Source organism: Cyrtonyx montezumae, unplaced genomic scaffold, assembly GCF_038088225.1.
Source record: "Cyrtonyx montezumae isolate F1298 unplaced genomic scaffold, pur_monq_1.0 scaffold_4, whole genome shotgun sequence".
Lineage (NCBI taxonomy): Eukaryota > Metazoa > Chordata > Aves > Galliformes > Odontophoridae > Cyrtonyx > Cyrtonyx montezumae.
In genome coordinates, this window is record NW_027072045.1 from 18,993,778 (window position 1) to 19,012,570 (window position 18,793).

Sequence of the window (18,793 nt, forward strand, 5' to 3'; positions counted from 1 at the left end):
TGCAGGTACATAGGGCATCCTCTGCCCCCTGCCCAAGAGCCACACCAAGCCTTGTCCTGGCCCACACTGGTGCGTAGTGAGGACAGTACCTTCATCCAGCCTGGGGAGCAGTAGCTTTGCCCCCCTTGCCAGGGCTGCCTGCAGCCACTGAGGCGTTGATAGAGCAGGCAACCAGGCCTCAATGAAGTCCCATTTCCTAGAGCTCTGGCTCCATTAAGCAGTGTGTGCCAGCACCTGCCTTCCGGAGTGGGTCCCCTGTGCCCTCCCCTGCCTGCAGGGAGGGACTGCTGCAGCTCCCAGGCCTCAGATGGCCAGAAGTGGTGTGCGCTGCTCGGTCATGCAGGGAGGCAGCTCCCAGCTCAGGCCTGTCCCATGGGGCAGGTGAGGAGATGGCAGCAGGACACGGGTGAGCCAGTGCCTGTGGGGAGGGAAAGAAAGCCTGCAGCAACAGTCTGAAGTCTTGGCACCACAGAATGGAGCCAGGGCTGTTAGGGATCAGTGTGGCCCTCAGCTGCCACAACAGCCTGGGAGAGGCATGCCTCTGCAGCAGTGCTGGCTCAGCCAGAGCTTGCTCCTGGGCAAAGCTGAGGCAGCTGGAGGCTGTGCTACAGCTGGCCCCAAAAATTGGTCTGGGTCCTCTGTGCCCTGCAAAGCTGGTTGGTTCCTGGGTTCCAGCATCCTTGTGCTTTACCTTGGCACGTCCACTCCCAGAAACACCTTCCAGTTATCCCAGCTGCCGTAACTGTAAGGGTTCCTGAACACCTGTGGGCCACGGAGACGCACATCAAGTCTGGCTCTGCCTGGCTGGCCCTCCCAGCTTGGGGGCTGTGCTTACCTTGCCTTTCTTCTGCAGTCGCTGCCTCTCCTTGTTGTTGATGTGCCTCTCAATGCTGGTTTCCCCACGGGTGATAAGGGCAGCGTGCCACAGTGTGAGGGCACCCAGGGCCAATGCTACTGAGCTGGGGACAAGCCACAGCAGGTTGCACACAGGTCTTCACTGCTATCATAACTGAGCAAGTTCCTGAGCAAGTGCAGGTGGTTTGGTGGCTCTCATCCCATGTGCTAGAGAGCTGAAATCACTTCTCAGGAGCCCAAGAGCCAGGAGGGCAGGGATGTCTGTTCTAGAGCAAAGCAGCCTAGCCCAGGAAGGTGGCATACAAGGGCCAGCACAGCAGTGCCGCAGTGGACCCCACAGCTTCCCCCAGCACCCTCCCAGCCCACGTAAGCCCATTACCTGCACAGGACCCAGAGGTAGACCACACTCTTGTGGAAAGCTCGCTGGCGGAAGGTGAAGGGGGGTGGTGGAGTCTGGTAATATGTCTGAAAAAGGAAAGAGGGGCATTGTTACCAAAACTTTTTATAGTGAAGTCAGGCAGGGAATGCTGTGCTCCTTTGATGAAAGAATGAGGCAACTAGAAAGGACTGGCACCAGAGCCAACACAACAGCTGGGGTGAGGGGGAGGCAGCCGAAGACAGCCACAAGACAGACACCACTCGAGAGCTGGCATATGAGTGACAAGCAGTGGGCTGAAGTTCAGGGGGCAGGTGACTGCACCAGATAGAAGATGATGCTCAGGGTAAGATGTGTACGTACTGCTGCTGCAGCTTCCCCAGGAAAGTAGCACATGCCAAACAGTGGCCTGGCCCCAATGCTGCTGCTGCCACCAGCCAAAGCCACTGAAAACTTAGTACACAGGGAAGCAGACCCAAAACTGCTGGAGGCAGTGCCTGTAGCAGAGCTGTCCAGACAGCCCTAGCCCTGTGACCCATGAGACAAGCATGGGGGCTGGTTCTGGCCAGGGGCTTTGAAATTTTGAGAGCAAGACCCCGTATGCAGGGCAGCTCTGCTCCACACTGCCTGGAGCAGCTGGGGAGCAGGGATGTCCCACCTGGTTGGCGGCCACCTGCAGTCTCTCCTTCTCAAGCAGTTTCATTCTCTAGGGGGATGGAAAACACAGGGCACCAGTTACATGGCTCAGAGGAAAGGGCCCTTCCCCTCAAACCTCACAGGACTAGGACAGCAGGGACCTCACAGGAGAAGGGAGAGGAGAAGCAAAGTGAGTACAACGCTACGGCTGGTTCTGCCTTGTTCAGCAAGCTTAGCCCAGGGAGACCAGGCAGCATCTGAGTATGCCAGCACTACCTCTCCCATGGCAGGTCAGGGGCTTGGGTCTGCCTGCTCACCTCAATGGCTGCGTAGGCATCCCGGAACATGTCCCAGCCGCTGATGCTGCAGTAGATGCAGCCCATGGTCATGAAGAGGCAGAAGGAGAAGAAGTAGCGGTGATTGTAGTGCCCCACACAGTTATTGAGCCAGGCTGCCTCTGGGGTTAAAGGTGTGTAACTGTTACAGTCACTAGTACAAACCCACCCCACAGGGGTCAAAACACCCAGACAGGCTCCCCGAACCTTTCCCTGCACTGGGCAACTCAGAACAGAATTGGAGCAGGGAGAGAAGGAGGAAGCATGGCCTGGCTCCTCAGGGAGTGCAGAAAGTTAGTACTGCAGAAGGATACGGCAGTGATGGTCCATCTTCAGAACACACCTAAGAGGGAGGAGAGCACCACGAGTGTTGGTGCTTGCAGTTTGCACTGTGTCTGGGAGAGGGCAGCCAGCCCTCCCTCAGCCCTTCAGAGGCAGGTAAAAAGCCAGCAGAGCAGAGAGGAAGGGGCCCATCTCTGGTGGTACATAGTAGGGAAGGAGAAGTATCCTGCCCCAGGTGGCAGAGGCACTGCCTGATGTGGTGGGGAGGAGGCCAGGGAACCTTACCTGTTGCAGATGCTGCAGTGGTGGGTGCGAGCTGGCTTGGGGGCAATGCATTTCCTGCAGATGGAGACGCCAGTGAGATCGTTCTTGGCCTGCACACAGGTCAGAAAAGGGGATGTGCACCCAAGCCCCCATGTGTTGTCCCCACACTCCCAAGCCTGCTTCCCCTCCTAGCCGTATCCTGGAGGAGGCCTCCTGTAACGATGCCATCAGGATGCTCCCAGTGATCAGCTCAGTCCCCAGCACCCAGCTATGAGAGGCTGCACTGCCCACTGGCGCCTCACCTGTGGTGGGTGCCCAGGTGAGGTGGTGATGGCCTTGTAGTAGTGGAAGACGATCATGATGAGGTTCCAGTGTCCGTAGGCAAGATGCCAGCAGATCCAGGCAGGTGTGTATGTCTGCAGGATGAGGGGCAGCAGGCAGATGTATACGATGGCCACAATAGAGGTTGTCAACCCTATCACCAGTGCCACAAACACCTAGAGAAAGGGGACCTGGGTCAGTGGAGCACCCCACGCTGAGGTCTTGGCTGCCTCCTGCCTGGAGCAGCACATCTCAAGCCCTAGGACTCAGTGTCCTCAACAGCATGCTCGCTGCCCCAAACCCCTGTCCCCTCTTGCAGTGAAGGTACTCACCACACCGAACCAGCGGGTGACGTGGTCCACCAGCCAGTAGACAGGCTCAAAGAGGGAGTCAAGCACCACGTCGCCGTTGGTGAAGGAATTGTAGAGCAGAGAGCGGAGGCAGAGGCGCCCGTAGTGCCACAGCTGCCCCGCCTGCCGCACCAGCTTGAACCGCCGCCGCCGGCCCAGACGCAGGCACTTGAGGAGCAGGCGCATCACCGCCGCGAACATCCGCTGCCGACTCCTCATCCCTGCTGTGCCCCACCTGCACAAAAGAGGCCGGGTGTGGGCAGGCCGCCCCGCTGCCGCTGTCCCACGGGGAGGGTGTTCCCCCCCCCCCAGACACGCTGACGGTGCAGCTCTTGCCAGGTGCTCTCCTCTGGCAGGGCTCTCCTTCACCCTGCACAGGATGCAGGGCAGAAGCAGGTGGAGCTGATCCCGAACTGGAAGCTGTAGTGCCGTGTTTCTGAACTCTGAGCATGGAGAGGGGGGACACAGGGCTCTCGGGCCTCTGTGCCTGACCTCAGATGCTCCCTGCTCCCATCTCATCTTTCCAGGAGGGGAGGGGGATGGGGAGCGACAAGGAGAGTCTGACTCAGAGGAAACCAGAGACAGCGCGGGCACCTGGGGCACTGTGCCCGTTATAGGGGCAGGGGCACACAGGGAAAGATCGAAAACCACGGGGTACCCCCCCTCACCAGCCTTTCCCATCTGATTCAGGAATGAAGGAGCCCTCACAAAACACGTGCTCTGCCCTCGCACCCACAAGGCAGCAAGCAGCATTTGCCTCAGCGTCTGGACCAAGTCGCAGAGGCCATCCCACGCCTATCCCAACCTCACAGCCCTGCACTCCCCTCCCCGGTCCCAGGACGACGCCACGCTCCACCGACGGAGAGCCCCGCGTGCAGCCCCGGGCCGAGCTGCCGCCACTGGGGCAGCAAAGGAACGCTCAGCCAAGCGCTCACCTCCCCCACCGAGCCCCTCAAACCACTCGAGAGCAAGGAGGAACCCGAGCCGGCCCCGAAATGAGGCAAACGATCCGCCGGGTCGGGGCCCCCGTGCAGGAACGGCCATCAATATTAAGCAGCACGGCCGCCATAGGGTGGTGCCAAGGCACGCGCGGAGCGCTCCGTTCGGCGCAGCGCCAGGCGGCAGCACGGCAGCACCGCACCCGGCTCCGGGCGCACGCGGCTCACCGCAGCACCGGGCCCACCGCCCGAACCGGGAGCCGCGCTACGCCGACATCGGCGCCGCCCCCGCTCCCGGAGACGCTGCGCTCTGCTCGGACACCCCCCACCGCCCGCTCTAAGGAGCCGGGTCCGCGCTCCCGAGCCCACCTGCCGCCCGTTCCCCTCCGCCCGCCGCCATGCCCGGCACCCCGCCGCTCCCTCGGCCCCGGTTGAAGCCCGCCGCCCCGCGCCTGCGCACAGAGCACGCCGGGAAGCATCGCCGCACTACGACTCCCAGCGGATAAGAGCGAGCCAATAGGCACGCCGCTTACATTGCCGCTTTGCCGCCGGGAGCCAATAGGAGAAGGGCTCTTTGAGGGCTCGCGCGAGATTCGGAACATGGCGCCCCCGGCGCGGTACTGTGTGCCCGGTGAGTACGGGGCCGCGCTGCCGGGGGAGGCCGGGCCGGGTCGGGTCGGGCGGTCCCGGCACTGAGCGGGCGTCCCGCAGGAGAGCGGCTGTGCAGCGCGGAGGAGGCCTCGGCGGGCGGCGGGACCTACGTGCGGCACGGCTCCATCTTCGCTTCGCTGGCCGGCTGCCTGCAGCGCCGCGCCGACGGCGGCGGGGTGAGCGCGGAGCGGGGCTGCGGCGGCTGCGGGGCGGGGGAGGCCCCGAGCTGAGCCCGTGTGTGCCCGCAGCTGCCCGTGGTGTCGGTGGTGCGGGACGCGGAGGCGCAGCTGCTGCCCGGCGTGGGGGCCGTGGTGACCTGCAAGGTGGGTGCCGGCGTTGGGGCGGCCCCTCGCGTGTCCCTGCGGCCGGGAGCTCTGCTTTCCTTACGCAGCTCCGCCTGGAGGGCGGCACCCGGAGTTACGGAGAGCAGCGGAGTGCAAAGCGTGCCGAGCAGGCGCTGACTGCCTGTTTTACTGCCTGCTGTCCCTCCGTGCAGGTGTGCAGCATCAACTCCCGCTTTGCCAAAGTGAACATCCTGTTCGTTGGCTCCACGCCGCTGAAATCCACCTTCCGCGGCACCATACGGTACGGAAAGGGCAGGGGGCACGCTGCCTGGCGCCGGGCAGCTGGGTGAAGGCAGCTGCCGTCAGACATCTAGCGAGACCTGGCTGGTGTCCAGGGAGGCTGGGGCAGCTCCTGCCTGCTCGCTCTGGTATCGCATTCCTGTGTCTCCTTTTCCAGGAGGGAAGACATTCGAGCCACTGAGAAGGATAAGGTCAGCGGGGCACTGCTGGGTGCTGTGCCACCACAGCTTCCCCCTCTCCAGCTCTTGTCCTGCTGCTGCCCATGGGGTGCCTGCTGAGGAGTACCTTCATTCTCCACGCACTCCTGTCTGCTCCCTCTCACGCAGGTAGAAGTCTACAAGAGTTTCCGCCCCGGTGACATAGTCCTGGCCAAAGTTGTATCCTTTTCCCTTGCAGCAGAAGGGCCCACAGGGCTGAAGGGTTTGTGCTGGGTGGGGTGTGGGAATCTTTCCCTTAACCCACACCCAACCAGATCTCGCTGGGGGATGCACAGTCCAACTACCTGCTGAGCACGGCAGAGAACGAGCTGGGTGTGGTGGTGGCACACAGTGAGGCAGGTAGGAGTCACCCCATCTCCACGTGGGGAGCAGCTGATACAGCTTGAGGAGCAAATGCTCTCCTCCTCTCCTCCTGCTGCTGAGCCTTGGGGGCCCCAGCAGGAGGCCTTGGGCTGCTGGGGATGGGAGATATGAGAAAAGAGTAAGCAGGAAGGAAACGGCTGACTGGGTTGCCCACAGGGGTGCAGATGGTGCCCATCAGCTGGTGTGAGATGCAGTGCCCACAGACACACACCAAGGACTTCCGTAAGGTGGCCCGCGTGCAGCCGCAGTTCCTGCAGACCTAGCAGACCACTCAGGGGTGCGGGGTACCCAGGAGGGAAGGCTGCTGTCGTGGGGTCTCTGCAGCCCCGTGCTTGAGAGACTGGAACAGCAGGATGGATTCTGTATTTGTGCTGTAGGTAATAAACTGTTTTTTGAGAGTTCTGTGTTCTGCTCAGTTAACTGCCCCTGGGGTTTGTTCTGACTGCATGTAGTCCCTCTGCTCCAGAGCTGCTGGAGGGGCTGTTTCCCCCAGCAGTGTAGGGGTGAGGAAGTGTGTTTCCAGCCTGGGGAGCACTGAGAGGGGCTTTGAGGCTGTGGCACAGCACGGGCTATGCCTGTTGCTGTACTCATCCCCAGGGCTGCTTATCACCTCAGGCCATGCATGCCCTTTGTTAGTCAAAGGGGTGTGGCACAGCCCAGAGCCACTAAGCCAGGATGAGTCAAAATGAAATCACTCTTGCAGTGAGGACTGCAGAACTGTGCTTTGCTGTGCAAAGCCCAAGCACCTGCACCCACAAGGCAGCAGCAACTGCTGCGTCATGGACACGTGGTAGCACAGGAAAGGAGATGCTAGGCAAGGCAGGGGCTCCATGTGGCCCAGGAGCACATGGCACAAAAAACGCTGACATCCAATTATTGCATATTAATCTTTTATTGAACTGGAACAAGACAAACTGCTACCGTTGCACAGTTAGATTGACCCAGTGCAAAGCCAGGCTCACTACAGCAGCAGTGGGGGAGGCTACAATGACAGTGCCAAGTACACATTTGTGGGATGGGGGCACAATGGCATCTACACAACTTCTGTGAGGCAGGACTAGGGTTGGCTTTGGCTGTAGGAAGCACGTGGCAAATACAAATTCCCAGACAGCACGCTCTCTCCTTTGTCCAAAAGCAATAAGTTAAAGCATTGGCTGGTAGAGCTGGGTCAGGGTTTGCAAATACTGTTTCTGGGTGCTGTGCTGCACATGGGAGCATGCACCACAGTTCAACCTGTTCGGTGTCTTAAGCATCCTAGTCTTTGTGCCTCACAGCCCCAGGGGAACCAGGCACCCATCTTGGTCACTGCCCCTCCTGCACATGTCCCACTGCTCCCGTGCTCCTGGAATAACTAAACCAAGCAACAGAACTACAGTAACAATGACAAGAGCTGCCAGGGAAGCGAAAGAAGCCAGGCATGGCAAGAGATTGCTTGAGAGCATCCCCCCAAGGGCTGGAAACACACAACATACAGCTGCAGTTGCTGCCTGGCAGAGCGAGGACTCCCTTTCACACCAGACCCTTGTGCACACAGCCCCTCACCCCCCAGGCTGCCCACAGAGGCAAGCCTGGTACAGAGGGAAGGGGCTTAATCCTGGGGAGCTGCTCCCTGCTCCAGCTCTGCAGCTCCAAGTTCCTACAGCTGTGGGGTGTGCGCAGAGGGGTGGGGATAGAGGGGGCTCATCTACTTGCTAGTCTGTGCACCTGGCCTCATTTCTTGACTTTGCCCTGAGCAGCGACAGCCTCCATGGCCTTGCGCACCGTCTCCTCATCCCCTAGGAACTGCATGGGCTTGATGGGCTTCAGGTTCTTGTCCAATTCATAGACGATTGGGATGCCGGTGGGCAGGTTCAGCTCCATGATGGCCGCTTCTGACATGCCTGCAAACAGAGGGTGGTTACTCAAAGCAAGGGCGAGCCCCACTCGAACGTAGCTGGGGCAGTGGGGGATCCTGAGCAACATGTATGGCTGCCGTACCTTCCAAGTGCTTGACAATCCCCCGCAGGCTGTTGCCATGGGCCGCAATAAGGACTCTCTTGCCCTCTTTGATCTGCGGGACAATTTCCTCATTCCAGAAGGGCAGGGCCCGGGCGATGGTGTCCTTCAGGCTCTCACACGTGGGCAGCTGGTCCTCAGTCAGGTCAGCGTAGCGACGATCCTGCAGTAACACCACCACAGCTGCACCACAGCCCAGCACCCCCGGGGTCTACACCAGCAGCAGCACAGCCCAGAAAGGTGGCACCAGGGGCTGAGTGCTGAGAACAGAGGCTGAGAACGGGAGTGGAACTGGCTTGTGGCTATGCACCCATGAAGAAATGCTTTGGGGTTAGCCTTTAGCTGCCAGCCCTGCCTGGGGGCAATAGCACAGGGCTTGCTGCCGAGCAAACACCTGAGCTTTGGCTGTAGGACTAATGATTAACATCTCCCCTTGACTCCGTGCCATCCCTTGGGGTTCATCCTCTGCAGGGAGAGTGCAGGATGGCCCCAGTCCAGCCCCTGTCACCGATGCTGCAACCGGAGAGCGAAGGGCAGCGTGGGAGGCCCGTACCACGAGGCACCCAGGGCTCCCGGCAGCCCCTTACCTTACAGATGGTGCTATAGAAGGGGTGGTCCGACTGCATGGGCGGCGGGGGGGTGTCAAAGGAGCGCCTCCAGATCTTCACCTGGGCCTCACCATGCTTGGCAGCCGTCTCGGCCTTGTTGAGGCCGGTGAGGGCCCCGTAGTGCCGCTCGTTGAGGCGCCACGTCCGCACCACGGGCAGCCACATCTGGTCGATGGCGTCCAGCACGTTCCAGAGGGTGCGGATGGCCCTCTTCTGCACCGACGTGAAGCAGATATCGAACTCATAGCCGGCGTCTGCGGAGGACAGGCGGGGAGGGGGGGACGTTCAGAGGCCGCGCAGGGCCGCGCCGTTGCGTAACGGTCCCCGCCGCGCCCCGGGACGGCCGCCGCTCCGCACCCGCCGGTACCTCGCAGGGCCTCTCCTCCGCGCCGCGCCTCCTGCTGCCCGGCGGGGCTGAGGTCGGCGTCGTACCACCCGCAGAAGCGGTTCTCCAGGTTCCAGGCGCTCTCGCCGTGGCGGACGAGCACGAGGCGGTACGCGGCCATGGCGCCGGTGGCTGTCCCGCTCTCGCGCTCCTCCCGCTGCCGCCGCCGCGCGCGACTGACCCGCCCCGCGCCGCCCCGCGCCGGGCAGTGCGAGGCGCGCATGCGCAGGCCGGCGGAGGCGGCGGGCGAGGGAGCACGTAGCGCATGGCGGGGCCGGGAAGGGCGGCGCGACCTTCGGGCCGTGACGTCACCGCGCCGCGATGAGGGCGCCGCTGCCCTCATTGCAAATGGCGGCGGGCGCCGGAAGCGGAAGTGAGGCGTGGAGGGGGCGGGGGCGGGGGCGGCACGTGGAGCCGGGGCGAGCATGGCGCGGTGCGGGAGGCTGCGGGCGGGTACCGCCGCTAAGGTGCGGCGGTGGAAAAAGGGGCACAGCAGCGACTGCAACCCCGAGACCCGGCGGCACCGCCTGGCCGCGCGAAGCCGCTTCTACAGCCGACCTGCCGGTGAGCGGCCTGGGGGGCGGTGGGGGGCGGCACGGAGTTGGAAAGGACCTTAAGGCTCACCCCGTTCCAGCCTCTGCCGTGGGCTGGTTGCCATTTGCTCCATCCAGGCCTCTGTCCCGTCCCACCTGGGCACCCTCAGCCATCTGGGCAGAGGTGCATGAGCCTCTTCACCTCAGACGAGTGTTGAGTTTCCCTCTAAGCTCATTGCCTCAGCCTTCTGCACTCCTTATTACGGTGCTTCTCTTATAGAAGAGGCAACATCCACATCCCATACCGGCAGGGAAGGGTGGGGGGGATGCGGGACAGCCTGACCCTAGGTCTGCTCACCCGGCAGAGAAAAGCAATCTGACGGTGGACGCGGTGAAACTGCACAATGAGCTGCAGTCGGGATCCATGCGTGTGGAGCGGCCAAGCGGCAGCTCTCAGATACCCATGGAGGAGGGTGATGCTGGTGAGGCCGCCACCGAGAGATCCTCTGGCACCTTCCTGAGCGGGCTGAGCGACTGCACCAACGTCACTTTCAGCAAGGTGCAGCGCTTCTGGGAGTCCAACTCTGCTGCACACAAAGAGGTACCAGGAAGAGTGGAGCTGGATGTGGGGGTCCTGGGGCATAGCTCCCATCTTGAGCAAGAATCTGAGGTTGCTGTGGGCTCCACTTGCTGTTTTGACAGATCTGTGCTGTGCTGGCAGCTGTGACAGATGTGATCCGCTCGCAAGGGGGCAAAGAGACCGAGACTGAGTACTTTGCTGCACTGGTGAGTGACTGCCACAGTTTGATGGGAGTTCCCAGGGGGGCTGCACTCACGTTGGAGGAGTTAGGCATCCTCCAGCAGAGACGCTATTGGGTTGCCCTTTGTTTTTCTGGCACCTTCCCTAAAGTTTTGGGGAAGGCTGGCTTGATGCACATCCTCCTGCTACAAGCTCCTCCTTTATTCCCAGATGACCACGCTAGAGGCGGTGGATTCCCCTGAGTCGGTGGCTGCTGTTGCCTACTTGCTCAACCTTGTCTTGAAGCGGTGAGCTGCTCGCAGGGAGTGGGGACAGTTGGCAGGATGGGGTCTGGCACAGTCTCAGGGCAGGCTGGGTGTGCCAATTCCTGTGTAACTGCAAGCTCTTTGCCCCTTCACCCTACAGAGTCCCAAGCCCAGTACTCATAAAGAAGTTCTCAGATGCTTCCAAAGCCTTCATGAGTATCGTATCCTCACAGGCCTGCAGCAGGTCCACCTCTGCACTGCGATGGGTGAGTCACAGAGATGGGGCAGGGCTGCTGGTGCATTGAGGGTGGTCTATGTGGGGTATTACCAGTGTCCTTGCTGTCCCCTCATAGGTCCTCTCCTGCCTGGCCACACTGCTGCGGAAACAGGACTTGACAGCCTGGAGTTACCCTGTCACTCTCCAGGTCTACCATGGCTTGCTGAGCTTCTGCGTTCACACCAAACCCAAGGTGGGTTCCCAGCACCTGGTGGCTGCTGCTGTGGGGCTCAGTCCTGGGGCTTGGCTTTGCTCTCTGTGCCCATGGTTTCTACGCTCCTATGTTCACCCACCCCCAGGTTCGGAAAGCAGCTCAGCATGGTGTGTGCTCCATCCTGAGGGGAAGCGAGTTCATGTTTGGAGATGGGGCTCCTGAGCACCATCCTGCTGCACCCCCCAGTGCCAAGTTCTGTGTGCAGGAGATTGAAAAAGCTGGAGGTAGGTAGGGGCAAGGGGGTGAGGGGTCTTGCGAGAGTTTAGGAGAGCCCTTAACCCATCTGTCTTGTTCTCTTCTTCCCGGAGGGGGCTTCAGTTTATCCCAGCTCTGACATGGGGTCTTTTCCCAAGGCTGTTGTTGCAAGCATGGGTTTTGTTCTGCTCCCCCAGGTGCCAAAGAGGCCACCACCACCCTGCACATGCTGGCCCTCCTGCGGGACCTGCTGCCCTGCTTCCCTGCGGCTGTGCTGAAGACGTGCTGCGAGACCCTGCTCAGAGTCATGACTCTCAGCCACGTGGTCAGTTCCCCGAAGTTCCTGCTCAGGGTGCCCGTCCCAGTGCCACCACCTCACCCCTAGAAGGTCTCAGGCTGCTCTACTGGGAATCTGCAGGACCTTAAAGCAGAGGATCCCAGGCAGAGCTGGCTGTCTGCAGAAGAGGGGGGCACAGATGGGAAGCCCCACTGGAGATGGGGTGTCCCTGTGGGTTGGGCAGAGCATGCTTTGGGGTTGGGGTGTGGAGGACGGACTCCTGCACTCCTCCTGACAGCGTGTCCTTGCAGCTGGTGACATCGTGTGCCATGCAAGCCTTCCACAGCTTGTTCAGTGCCCAGCCCAGCACGTCCTGCCTGCCAGCGGAGCTCAATGCCCAGATCATCACTGTGAGTGTGGGGAGGGATAGGTAGGGATGGGGCTACTGGCATCACTGTTCCCAATACTGTTTTGCTTCCCTAGGCGCTGTATGACTATGTGCCTAGTGCCAGTGACCTGCAGCCACTGCTCACCTGGCTGGGTACCATGGAGAGGGCACACATCAACCTGGGCAGGTGAGGAGGGGCCAGTGCTGGGCATGGGGGAGACTGAGCTCCATCTCTCACCATCCTGTCCTTTCTTCAGGCTGCAGAAGGACCTGTGCTGGGCTCACTTGCCCCGTCTCTTCTCGGCCACCATGAATTGCTTCCTGTCCCCGCACTCGGAGGTGGTGGCAGCTGCAGCACAGACCCTTGAGGTACCAAGTGCATACTGCCCTGGTCCTTGTTGTGGCCAGGCTGGGGTCTGCCTGGGCACTTGGGACTGCTCTGTGCTGGGTCCTGCACCTCTGTCTGGCTCCAGGCTGGCATTTCCACAGCTCAGCACCAAACTTTCTGCTTTTGCAGACCCTCTTGAGCGAGTGCATTGCTCCACACATGGATGAACTGGGCACTGTCTCTGCATCTGCCCCAGCCCCTGGCTCCTACCTGTGCAAGATGTTCAGGTGAGGAGCGGAGGGGTGTGGGAGAGGCTGTCCCCATGGGTCCAGTGTGGTCCCTGTCACCACCTCCCTCTCCCTACCAGGTCAGTGGAGGAAGGCCTGACGTACCGTTTCCACGCAGCATGGGACAGTGTGCTGCAAGTGCTGGAGGTTTTCTTCGAGGTGTGTGGGAAGCAGTGCCATCCCATCATGAGGAAGGTGAGTGGGATGGGGAGGCCACAGGACCAGCACACTTTGGTGGCTCCTTGCTCAGCCTCCTGCCTGTCCCTGCAGTGCCTGCAGTCCCTGTGTGACCTGCGCCTCTCCCCGCACTTCCCCTACACCACGGAGGTGGACCAGGCAGTGGGGGCCGCAGTCGGTGCCATGGGCCCCGAGGTATTGCTGGAAGCTGTGCCCCTGCAGATCGACGGCAAGGAGTGAGCATGGCTCTGGGCTGGTAGGGTGGGTCCAGCAGCAGAGGGCACTTAGCTCTGGCAGAGAAGGCTGCCTAGAGTTTCCCTGTGCCCAGCTCTGGGGCTGTGCTCCATGTCCACAGTCTCACGGTTCCCTGACCTTGTGCTCGCTTCACAGGGAGAGTCTGGATTTCCCCCGCAGCTGGCTGCTGCCTGTGCTGCGGGACTACGTGCAGGGAGCACGGCTCGGCTTCTTCACCAGCTACTTCCTGCCCTTGGCAGCCACGCTGAAGAGCAGAGGTGAGGAGCGGTGGGTAGCGGGGCTCCAGGTACGCAGTGCTAGGCAGGCTGCAGGAGCTCCACATCTCAGAGCAGAGCCACCTCTGCTGTTCCGTTCATTTCCCCCTCTTCTTTTGCAGCCCTGGAGTTTGCCAAGGCTGGGAAGAGCCTGGAGTCCAAGATCTACGACACGCTGCAGTGGCAGGTAACGGAGTGCCTGTCTGCAGTGCCAGTCTGAGCACACTGGCTGAGGGATGGCACCCCGGCTTCCCACTGGTTCCTTTGCTTCTAGGTCTGGACTCTGCTGCCCGGCTTCTGCACCCGCCCGACAGATGTGGTGGAGGCTTTCAAGGGGCTGGCACGCACCCTGGGCATGGCCATCAGTGAGCGCCCAGACCTCCGCCCCACTGTGTGCCAGGCCCTGCGCACCCTCATCCACCACGGCTGCGGGACAGGTTGGGCACAGACACTGCTGTGGCAAGGGGAGCTGTCCCTGTTCCCCGCAGCAACCCAGTGAAGGCAGATGTGGGGTGTGATGCTGATGCACGCACCCCTGTCTTTCTATTTCCAGATGGAGAGCGAGCAGAAGTGGGTCGCTTTGCCAAAAATTTCCTGCCCATCCTATTCAACGTGTATAGCCAACCTGAGGAGGATGGGGGCAGCAGTGCCCAGCGCCGCTCTGTGCTGGACACTGTGCGTGCTTACCTGACCATCACGGACCCGCAGGTGAGTATCTGGGCAGATGGGGCAGGCTCTGCTGGCCACAGCCGTTATCTCCTGGCACTGAGCCTGCTCAGATCCTGCAGCTTGACCTCAGGAGTGCATAGGGGTAGGAGGAGCAGCCTCACTGACTCTGTGCCTGCCTTGCAGATGGTGTGTGGGTTCCTGCAGAAAGCCAGTGAGAAGCTGACCAGTCCTGAGAGCACAGAGTTTGCCAGGTAACACCCAGGGCTTGATGCTGATGGGTTAATCTGCTGACTCCCTCCTGCTGAGCAGTACTCAGTCTCCTGTGGGATATGTCTTTCTCATGCATCAAACAGGGCTCGTAGCCAGAGTCTTAAGTTTGTTTGGGGAGCACTGATGGCCCTGTGGCTCTCTCTCCTTACGTCTCTGTGCTGCAGGCTCTCCATTCTGGACTTGGTGGTGGCAATGTCTCCCTATGCTGACGAGCAAGCCCTGGGTTCCCTGTACCGGACTATCCAGCCTTCCCTCCAGGTTGGTCTGCTCCCCACCCTAGCAGTGCAGCGGAGCCTCTCACTGTGGCAAGGGCCACACTGACAGCAGTGTCACCACTTGTCCCTGCAGAGCAAGGAGCACAGCATGCAGAAGAAGGCGTACCGTGTGCTGGAGGAGGTGTGTGCTGCCCCTCACGCCCCTTGCCAGGCCTTTGTCCGCTCACACCTGGAAGAGCTGCAGGCAGTGCTGTTGGATTCACTCAAGAGTGCGGCGTCCCCAGCCAAAAGGGTGAGAGCAAGGGCTGCTGCAGGGAGGGGATGGGCTGTGTCCCTGTGACTGTGCTGGCTTCTTTCTCTCCACAGCCCCGGTTGAAGTGCCTGTTCCATGTTGTGAAGCAGCTCTCAGCCGAGCATGAGCCCTTCGTCACCGCCCTGGTTCCAGAGGTGAGTGTGGGACTCAGCTGCACCCTCAGGGGTGCCATGGGGTCGTGACATGCTCTGTGCCTTCAGGTCATCCTGTGCACCAAGGAGGTGTCTGTGGGAGCCCGCAAGAATGCCTTCATGCTGCTGGTGGAGATGGGGCATGCCTTCATCCGCTTTGGGCCCACTCCCCAAGGTAAGCAGCTGTTGCTCAGCCCCATGGCTGCTCTCATCTAGGGCATCAAACCTGTGCCTGCCCCATGTCCTGAACTGTCCCCTCTTGCAGAGGCTATGGAGCGGTTCCTGCTCTTGATCTACGCGGGGCTGACGGGCTCAGTCACCATGATCAGCTGCACTGTGCTGGCACTCACACGCCTGTTCTTTGAGTTCAAAGGTGAGCAGGGGCTGCAGGGGCACAGCACTGCCAGGCAGCGGGACAGGGCTGTGCCCACTAGTGCACACTGAGTGCTGCCACACTGCAGATCACATGGAGCTGAGTGTGGTGGAGCAGTTGCTGCAGAACATCTGCCTGCTGCTGGGCTCTCGCACACGTGACGTGGTGAAGTCAGCCCTGGGCTTCCTCAAGGTTGTGCTGCTGCTGGTTGACACCACACTGCTGGCCAAGCATGTCCAGACCATGGTGAGAGATCTGCATGGGGCATGAGTGATGAAGGGAGGTGGCAGGGTGGTGCAGGAGAGGGGTGAGAGACTGGGGTGCTCTGACCTCAGAGGCCTGTCTGTGCTGGCAGCTGGAGGCCATAGGCAGGCTTTCAGATGACATGAGGCGCCACTTCCGCATGAAGCTGAGAAACCTCTTCACCAAATTCATCCGCAAATTCGGGTGAGCCGGGGCTGTTGGGGCAGTGCTGGGCACTGCAGGATTTCCTGCACTGCAGGAACTGATGGCTTTGTGTCTCCCCAGCTTCGAGCTGGTGCAGGGGCTGCTGCCAGCTGAGTTCCACAAGGTTCTGGTGAACATCCGCAAGGCTGAAGCTCGCAGCCGCAAGCAGCGTGCCCTGAGGCAAGCAGCTGCAGAGACAGAGGAGGAGGAGGCACTGGCCCAGCCCAGAGGAGACAGGTAGAGATGGGCCAAAGGTGAAGCCTCAGCAGAGGGCCTGGTGCTGGATCTGCTAGGCTGATGCCTGTAGAGATGCTGAGGAAATCATTGGCATTGGCATATGTTGCTGTGGGCAGGATGAAGCTTGCATCTCTGCCTTGCTCTGTCTGCATTGTGCTCTCTGCCTTGTGCCCAGCATGGAGGAGATCCTGGCAGACTCAGAGGAGGAAGAGGAAGAAGAGGAAGAACAGCGGCGGGGCAAGGTGCGGAAGAAGCAAGCACGGCAGAAGGGCCAGGCATGGCTGAAAGAAGGGGAGGAGGATGAGCCTCTCAACTTCCTGGACCCCAATGTGTCCCAGCGAGTGCTGAGTGAGCAACAGAGTATTTGTAGTGGGGTACAGATGACGGGGGAGTGGGTTCTTCCCCAGGCCCTGACCCATCTCTGTGCATAGCTACCGAGCCAAGTCTGAAGAGGTCCAGAAAAGTGAGGCATGACTTCCAGGTGTCTGAAGATGGGCGCCTGATCATCCACGATGAGGAGGAGGAGATGGACAATAATGAAGCCAAAGGTATTGTGTGGCTGGACTTGCTCTGATACTTAGTGTGGTTTTTTTTCTGACCCCTCTGTGTGTGGAAACTTAGGGGATTGTGGGTTGAAGTGGCAAGCATTGGTGTGGTCATGTCACAGGGTGCAGTACATTGCCAGGGCCAGTTTGGTGAGGGCACCCTGTCCAGGAAGCTGGCATGATACTAGGATCTCTGTGCCAGCATCTTGCACTGACTCCCTTGTCCTGTGCTCCAGGAGCGGATGAGGAGGTGGCAGATGTGCTGCAAGAAGTGGGCCTTCGCAGTGTGAGTATAGGATGCAGAGGAAACATGGGATGCTTGAGCTATGGCTCTGCCTGGGAGCTGCTTGGAGTGGGGCAGGAGGCTGCAGTGGGACAGAGGATGTGTGGTGGGTGTGGAAGGTCTCTGAGACCTGTGTGAAGAAGCAGGAGGTCACGGGTCCGTGGAAGGACAGCAGTGTAAGGACAAGCTAGCTGTAGTAACCCCACATCTATCTTCTGCAGAAGAAAAGCCAGAAGCGTCGGTTCAGAGAGGAGCCAGATGATGATGAAGCAGAGACTGGGACTTACTCTCAGTACAGAGGTAATTGCGTGTCACACATGTGCCCACTCTGCATATGCTAGAACAGGCTGGGCTCCTCCAAGGCAGCTGGCTCTGAGTTCTTTGCTCCTGTAAAGTTATTACGCTTCTGTGCTGCCTTTTTGTACTCATGCCTAAGAGCTGGAGGCAGCTTGGAGGAACAGCTCTCCCAGTGTGGAAGCTGGGGAGGGAGGAGTCTGGGGCCTGGTCCCACTTTTCAACACACACTCTTTCCCAGCTGGAGGCTCTGGGATCCACCGGCCACTGGACAAGAAGCCAGCCTTTGGTGCAGAGTACAGATCCAAGGTGAGGGCCTCAGAGGTGGCTGGGCTTGCGGACAGATGTCTTGGCTCTGCTGAGGCAGGATTTCTGCTGGTCTGTGGGCTAGGAAGCACTGGGGGGCATCTGTGCTCCGCAAGAAGTTGCTCGATGCTCAGTACTCAATAATATTTCCAGTCTGCCTGGCAGTTCCTGCTCACCACTCACACTGCGTGCTTGGTGCTGCGGCATTACTTGGGTGGGAGATCAGCCTTGGGAAGCCACATGCTGAGCTAGCACTCCACTGCAACATAGTCATTGGTGCGACTGTGTACCAGAGCAGTCCAGAATGGGACACTCCCATCTCCCATCATGCTGCATCTTCTCCCATGTTGGTATCTCCTACAGAAAGGCAAAGGTGATGTGAAGAAGAAGGGCCAGCTCGACCCCTATGCCTACATCCCCCTGAACAGAGCTAAACTGAACAAAAGGTGGGACTGAGCAGGAAGGGTGTGGGGTAGGGAACGAGGGATATCCTGGGTTTGATTCTGCTCATTGTTAACTGTTTTTTGTGGTCTGAGAGCTCCCTGCCAGTGTCTGTGCCATTCCTTGCAGCCACCTTTCACAGGCCTGTGCGGGAGCTGGCTGTGCCCTGTACCCACGCTAACCTGTCTGCTTGCTCCTTTCTCCCTCCAGGAAGCAGGCAAAAATGCAGGGCCAGTTCAAGGGCCTGATGAAGGGTGCCCAGCGCGGGGCCAAGGCTGGCCGCAAGAACCGGCTGAAGAACCGCCACCCTTGAGAAGCTGTGGATGCTCTGTGCACCTGTTTGAGGACTGGTGATAACCTGAGGCATGCAGGCACTGGGGGACAGGGCCATTGTGAGTGCAGGCTCCCTAGGAAGCTACCCCTGTGGACTTCTGGCCCAAGCCCTGTCCTTCTGTGCATAAAAAAGAAGGTGCTGGGGTGACTGCTGCAGGTGTGCATGCGTGTGTGCGTGAGAGAGAATAAATAACATGTAATGAGCTCTATATTGACAAATACCTCCTGCTAATATTCAGCCTGGAGTCCTTCTTTCTTTCCTACACACCACACAGCATGTCCCCTGTGATGCAAGAGGTTCTGGGATGGAGGGGCTGGAGCAGGAGTGCTCTGCGGTGTCTGTCTTGTTGCTGTCACTGGTTCTTCATCTTTGCCCATCTCAGTCATGCCTTACTGCAAGGCAGGAAGAGTTGCTGCAATGTTTTTTCTTATTGGCTGAAAAACTGCTGCTGCTAACTTCACTGTCTGGGCTTTTTTCTTGCCTGAGAGAGCTGAGATGGGACCTTTGCTCTGCTCCGACTACCTCCCAGCAGCGCAAGTAATCCTGGATCTTTAGCTGCCCAGGTTAGGTGACCAGCTCTTTTC

General features: G+C 60.0%; 4 protein-coding genes across 4 annotated transcripts; 2 read left to right on the forward strand and 2 right to left on the reverse strand.

Annotated features, from left to right (window-relative positions):
• Window positions 1-249: 249 nt before the first annotated feature.
• Window positions 250-4,796, reverse strand: ZDHHC16 (zinc finger DHHC-type palmitoyltransferase 16). Its single transcript, XM_065746108.1, has 11 exons — window positions 4,727-4,796; window positions 3,402-3,654; window positions 3,051-3,245; window positions 2,770-2,858; window positions 2,517-2,545; window positions 2,185-2,318; window positions 1,890-1,937; window positions 1,235-1,320; window positions 836-959; window positions 692-762; window positions 250-418 (listed from the first exon to the last, which is right to left on the reverse strand). Exons 2-11 carry the CDS (start codon window positions 3,636-3,638, stop codon window positions 304-306), a joined length of 1,128 nt encoding a protein of 375 aa, XP_065602180.1. The 5' UTR covers window positions 3,639-3,654; window positions 4,727-4,796; the 3' UTR covers window positions 250-303.
• Window positions 4,797-4,913: 117 nt separating this feature from the next.
• Window positions 4,914-6,571, forward strand: EXOSC1 (exosome component 1). Its single transcript, XM_065747019.1, has 8 exons — window positions 4,914-4,988; window positions 5,069-5,184; window positions 5,257-5,331; window positions 5,505-5,593; window positions 5,750-5,783; window positions 5,919-5,969; window positions 6,065-6,149; window positions 6,330-6,571. The coding sequence occupies exons 1-8, from the start codon at window positions 4,958-4,960 to the stop codon at window positions 6,434-6,436; spliced, it is 588 nt and encodes a 195-aa protein (XP_065603091.1). The 5' UTR covers window positions 4,914-4,957; the 3' UTR covers window positions 6,437-6,571.
• A 475-nt stretch (window positions 6,572-7,046) lies between these two features.
• On the reverse strand, window positions 7,047-9,348 carry PGAM1 (phosphoglycerate mutase 1). The gene is made up of 4 exons (XM_065747020.1): window positions 9,144-9,348; window positions 8,756-9,030; window positions 8,151-8,331; window positions 7,047-8,053 (listed from the first exon to the last, which is right to left on the reverse strand). The coding sequence occupies exons 1-4, from the start codon at window positions 9,280-9,282 to the stop codon at window positions 7,884-7,886; spliced, it is 765 nt and encodes a 254-aa protein (XP_065603092.1). The 5' UTR covers window positions 9,283-9,348; the 3' UTR covers window positions 7,047-7,883.
• Window positions 9,349-9,571: 223 nt separating this feature from the next.
• On the forward strand, window positions 9,572-18,417 carry RRP12 (ribosomal RNA processing 12 homolog). The gene is made up of 34 exons (XM_065746543.1): window positions 9,572-9,725; window positions 10,060-10,295; window positions 10,397-10,480; window positions 10,665-10,741; window positions 10,860-10,965; window positions 11,053-11,169; window positions 11,276-11,414; window positions 11,583-11,710; window positions 11,974-12,072; window positions 12,146-12,237; window positions 12,308-12,419; window positions 12,568-12,665; window positions 12,746-12,860; window positions 12,936-13,078; window positions 13,233-13,354; window positions 13,474-13,538; window positions 13,626-13,788; window positions 13,905-14,059; window positions 14,204-14,271; window positions 14,455-14,548; window positions 14,639-14,797; window positions 14,872-14,952; window positions 15,019-15,124; window positions 15,215-15,322; window positions 15,411-15,568; window positions 15,678-15,769; window positions 15,851-16,006; window positions 16,182-16,354; window positions 16,438-16,554; window positions 16,788-16,837; window positions 17,056-17,134; window positions 17,370-17,437; window positions 17,798-17,880; window positions 18,086-18,417. The coding sequence occupies exons 1-34, from the start codon at window positions 9,587-9,589 to the stop codon at window positions 18,186-18,188; spliced, it is 3,885 nt and encodes a 1,294-aa protein (XP_065602615.1). The 5' UTR covers window positions 9,572-9,586; the 3' UTR covers window positions 18,189-18,417.
• The last annotated feature ends 376 nt before the right edge of the window (window positions 18,418-18,793 follow it).

Bases quoted from the DNA above. Each gene is read 5' to 3' on its own strand.
- RRP12 (XM_065746543.1), top strand. From the start codon at position 9,587: ATGGCGCGGTGCGGGAGGCTGCGGGCGGGTACCGCCGCTAAGGTGCGG. The intron at 10,481-10,664 runs GTGAGTGACTGC...CTTTATTCCCAG, and splicing joins CTGAGTACTTTGCTGCACTG to ATGACCACGCTAGAGGCGGT. The intron at 16,355-16,437 runs GTGAGCAACAGA...CTCTGTGCATAG, and splicing joins TGTGTCCCAGCGAGTGCTGA to CTACCGAGCCAAGTCTGAAG.
- ZDHHC16 (XM_065746108.1), bottom strand. From the start codon at position 3,638: ATGAGGAGTCGGCAGCGGATGTTCGCGGCGGTGATGCGCCTGCTCCTC. The intron at 2,319-2,516 runs GTATCCTTCTGC...CCCCAGAGGCAG, and splicing joins GAAGATGGACCATCACTGCC to CCTGGCTCAATAACTGTGTG. The intron at 419-691 runs GTAAAGCACAAG...CCCTCCCCACAG, and splicing joins CTGGGAGTGGACGTGCCAAG to GCACTGGCTCACCCGTGTCC.
- PGAM1 (XM_065747020.1), bottom strand. From the start codon at position 9,282: ATGGCCGCGTACCGCCTCGTGCTCGTCCGCCACGGCGAGAGCGCCTGG. The intron at 9,031-9,143 runs GTACCGGCGGGT...TGTCCTCCGCAG, and splicing joins CGGAGGAGAGGCCCTGCGAG to ACGCCGGCTATGAGTTCGAT. The intron at 8,054-8,150 runs GTACGGCAGCCA...CTCTGTTTGCAG, and splicing joins GATTGTCAAGCACTTGGAAG to GCATGTCAGAAGCGGCCATC.
- EXOSC1 (XM_065747019.1), top strand. From the start codon at position 4,958: ATGGCGCCCCCGGCGCGGTACTGTGTGCCCG. The intron at 5,185-5,256 runs GTGAGCGCGGAG...GTGTGCCCGCAG, and splicing joins GCCGCGCCGACGGCGGCGGG to CTGCCCGTGGTGTCGGTGGT. The intron at 5,970-6,064 runs GTATCCTTTTCC...ACACCCAACCAG, and splicing joins ACATAGTCCTGGCCAAAGTT to ATCTCGCTGGGGGATGCACA.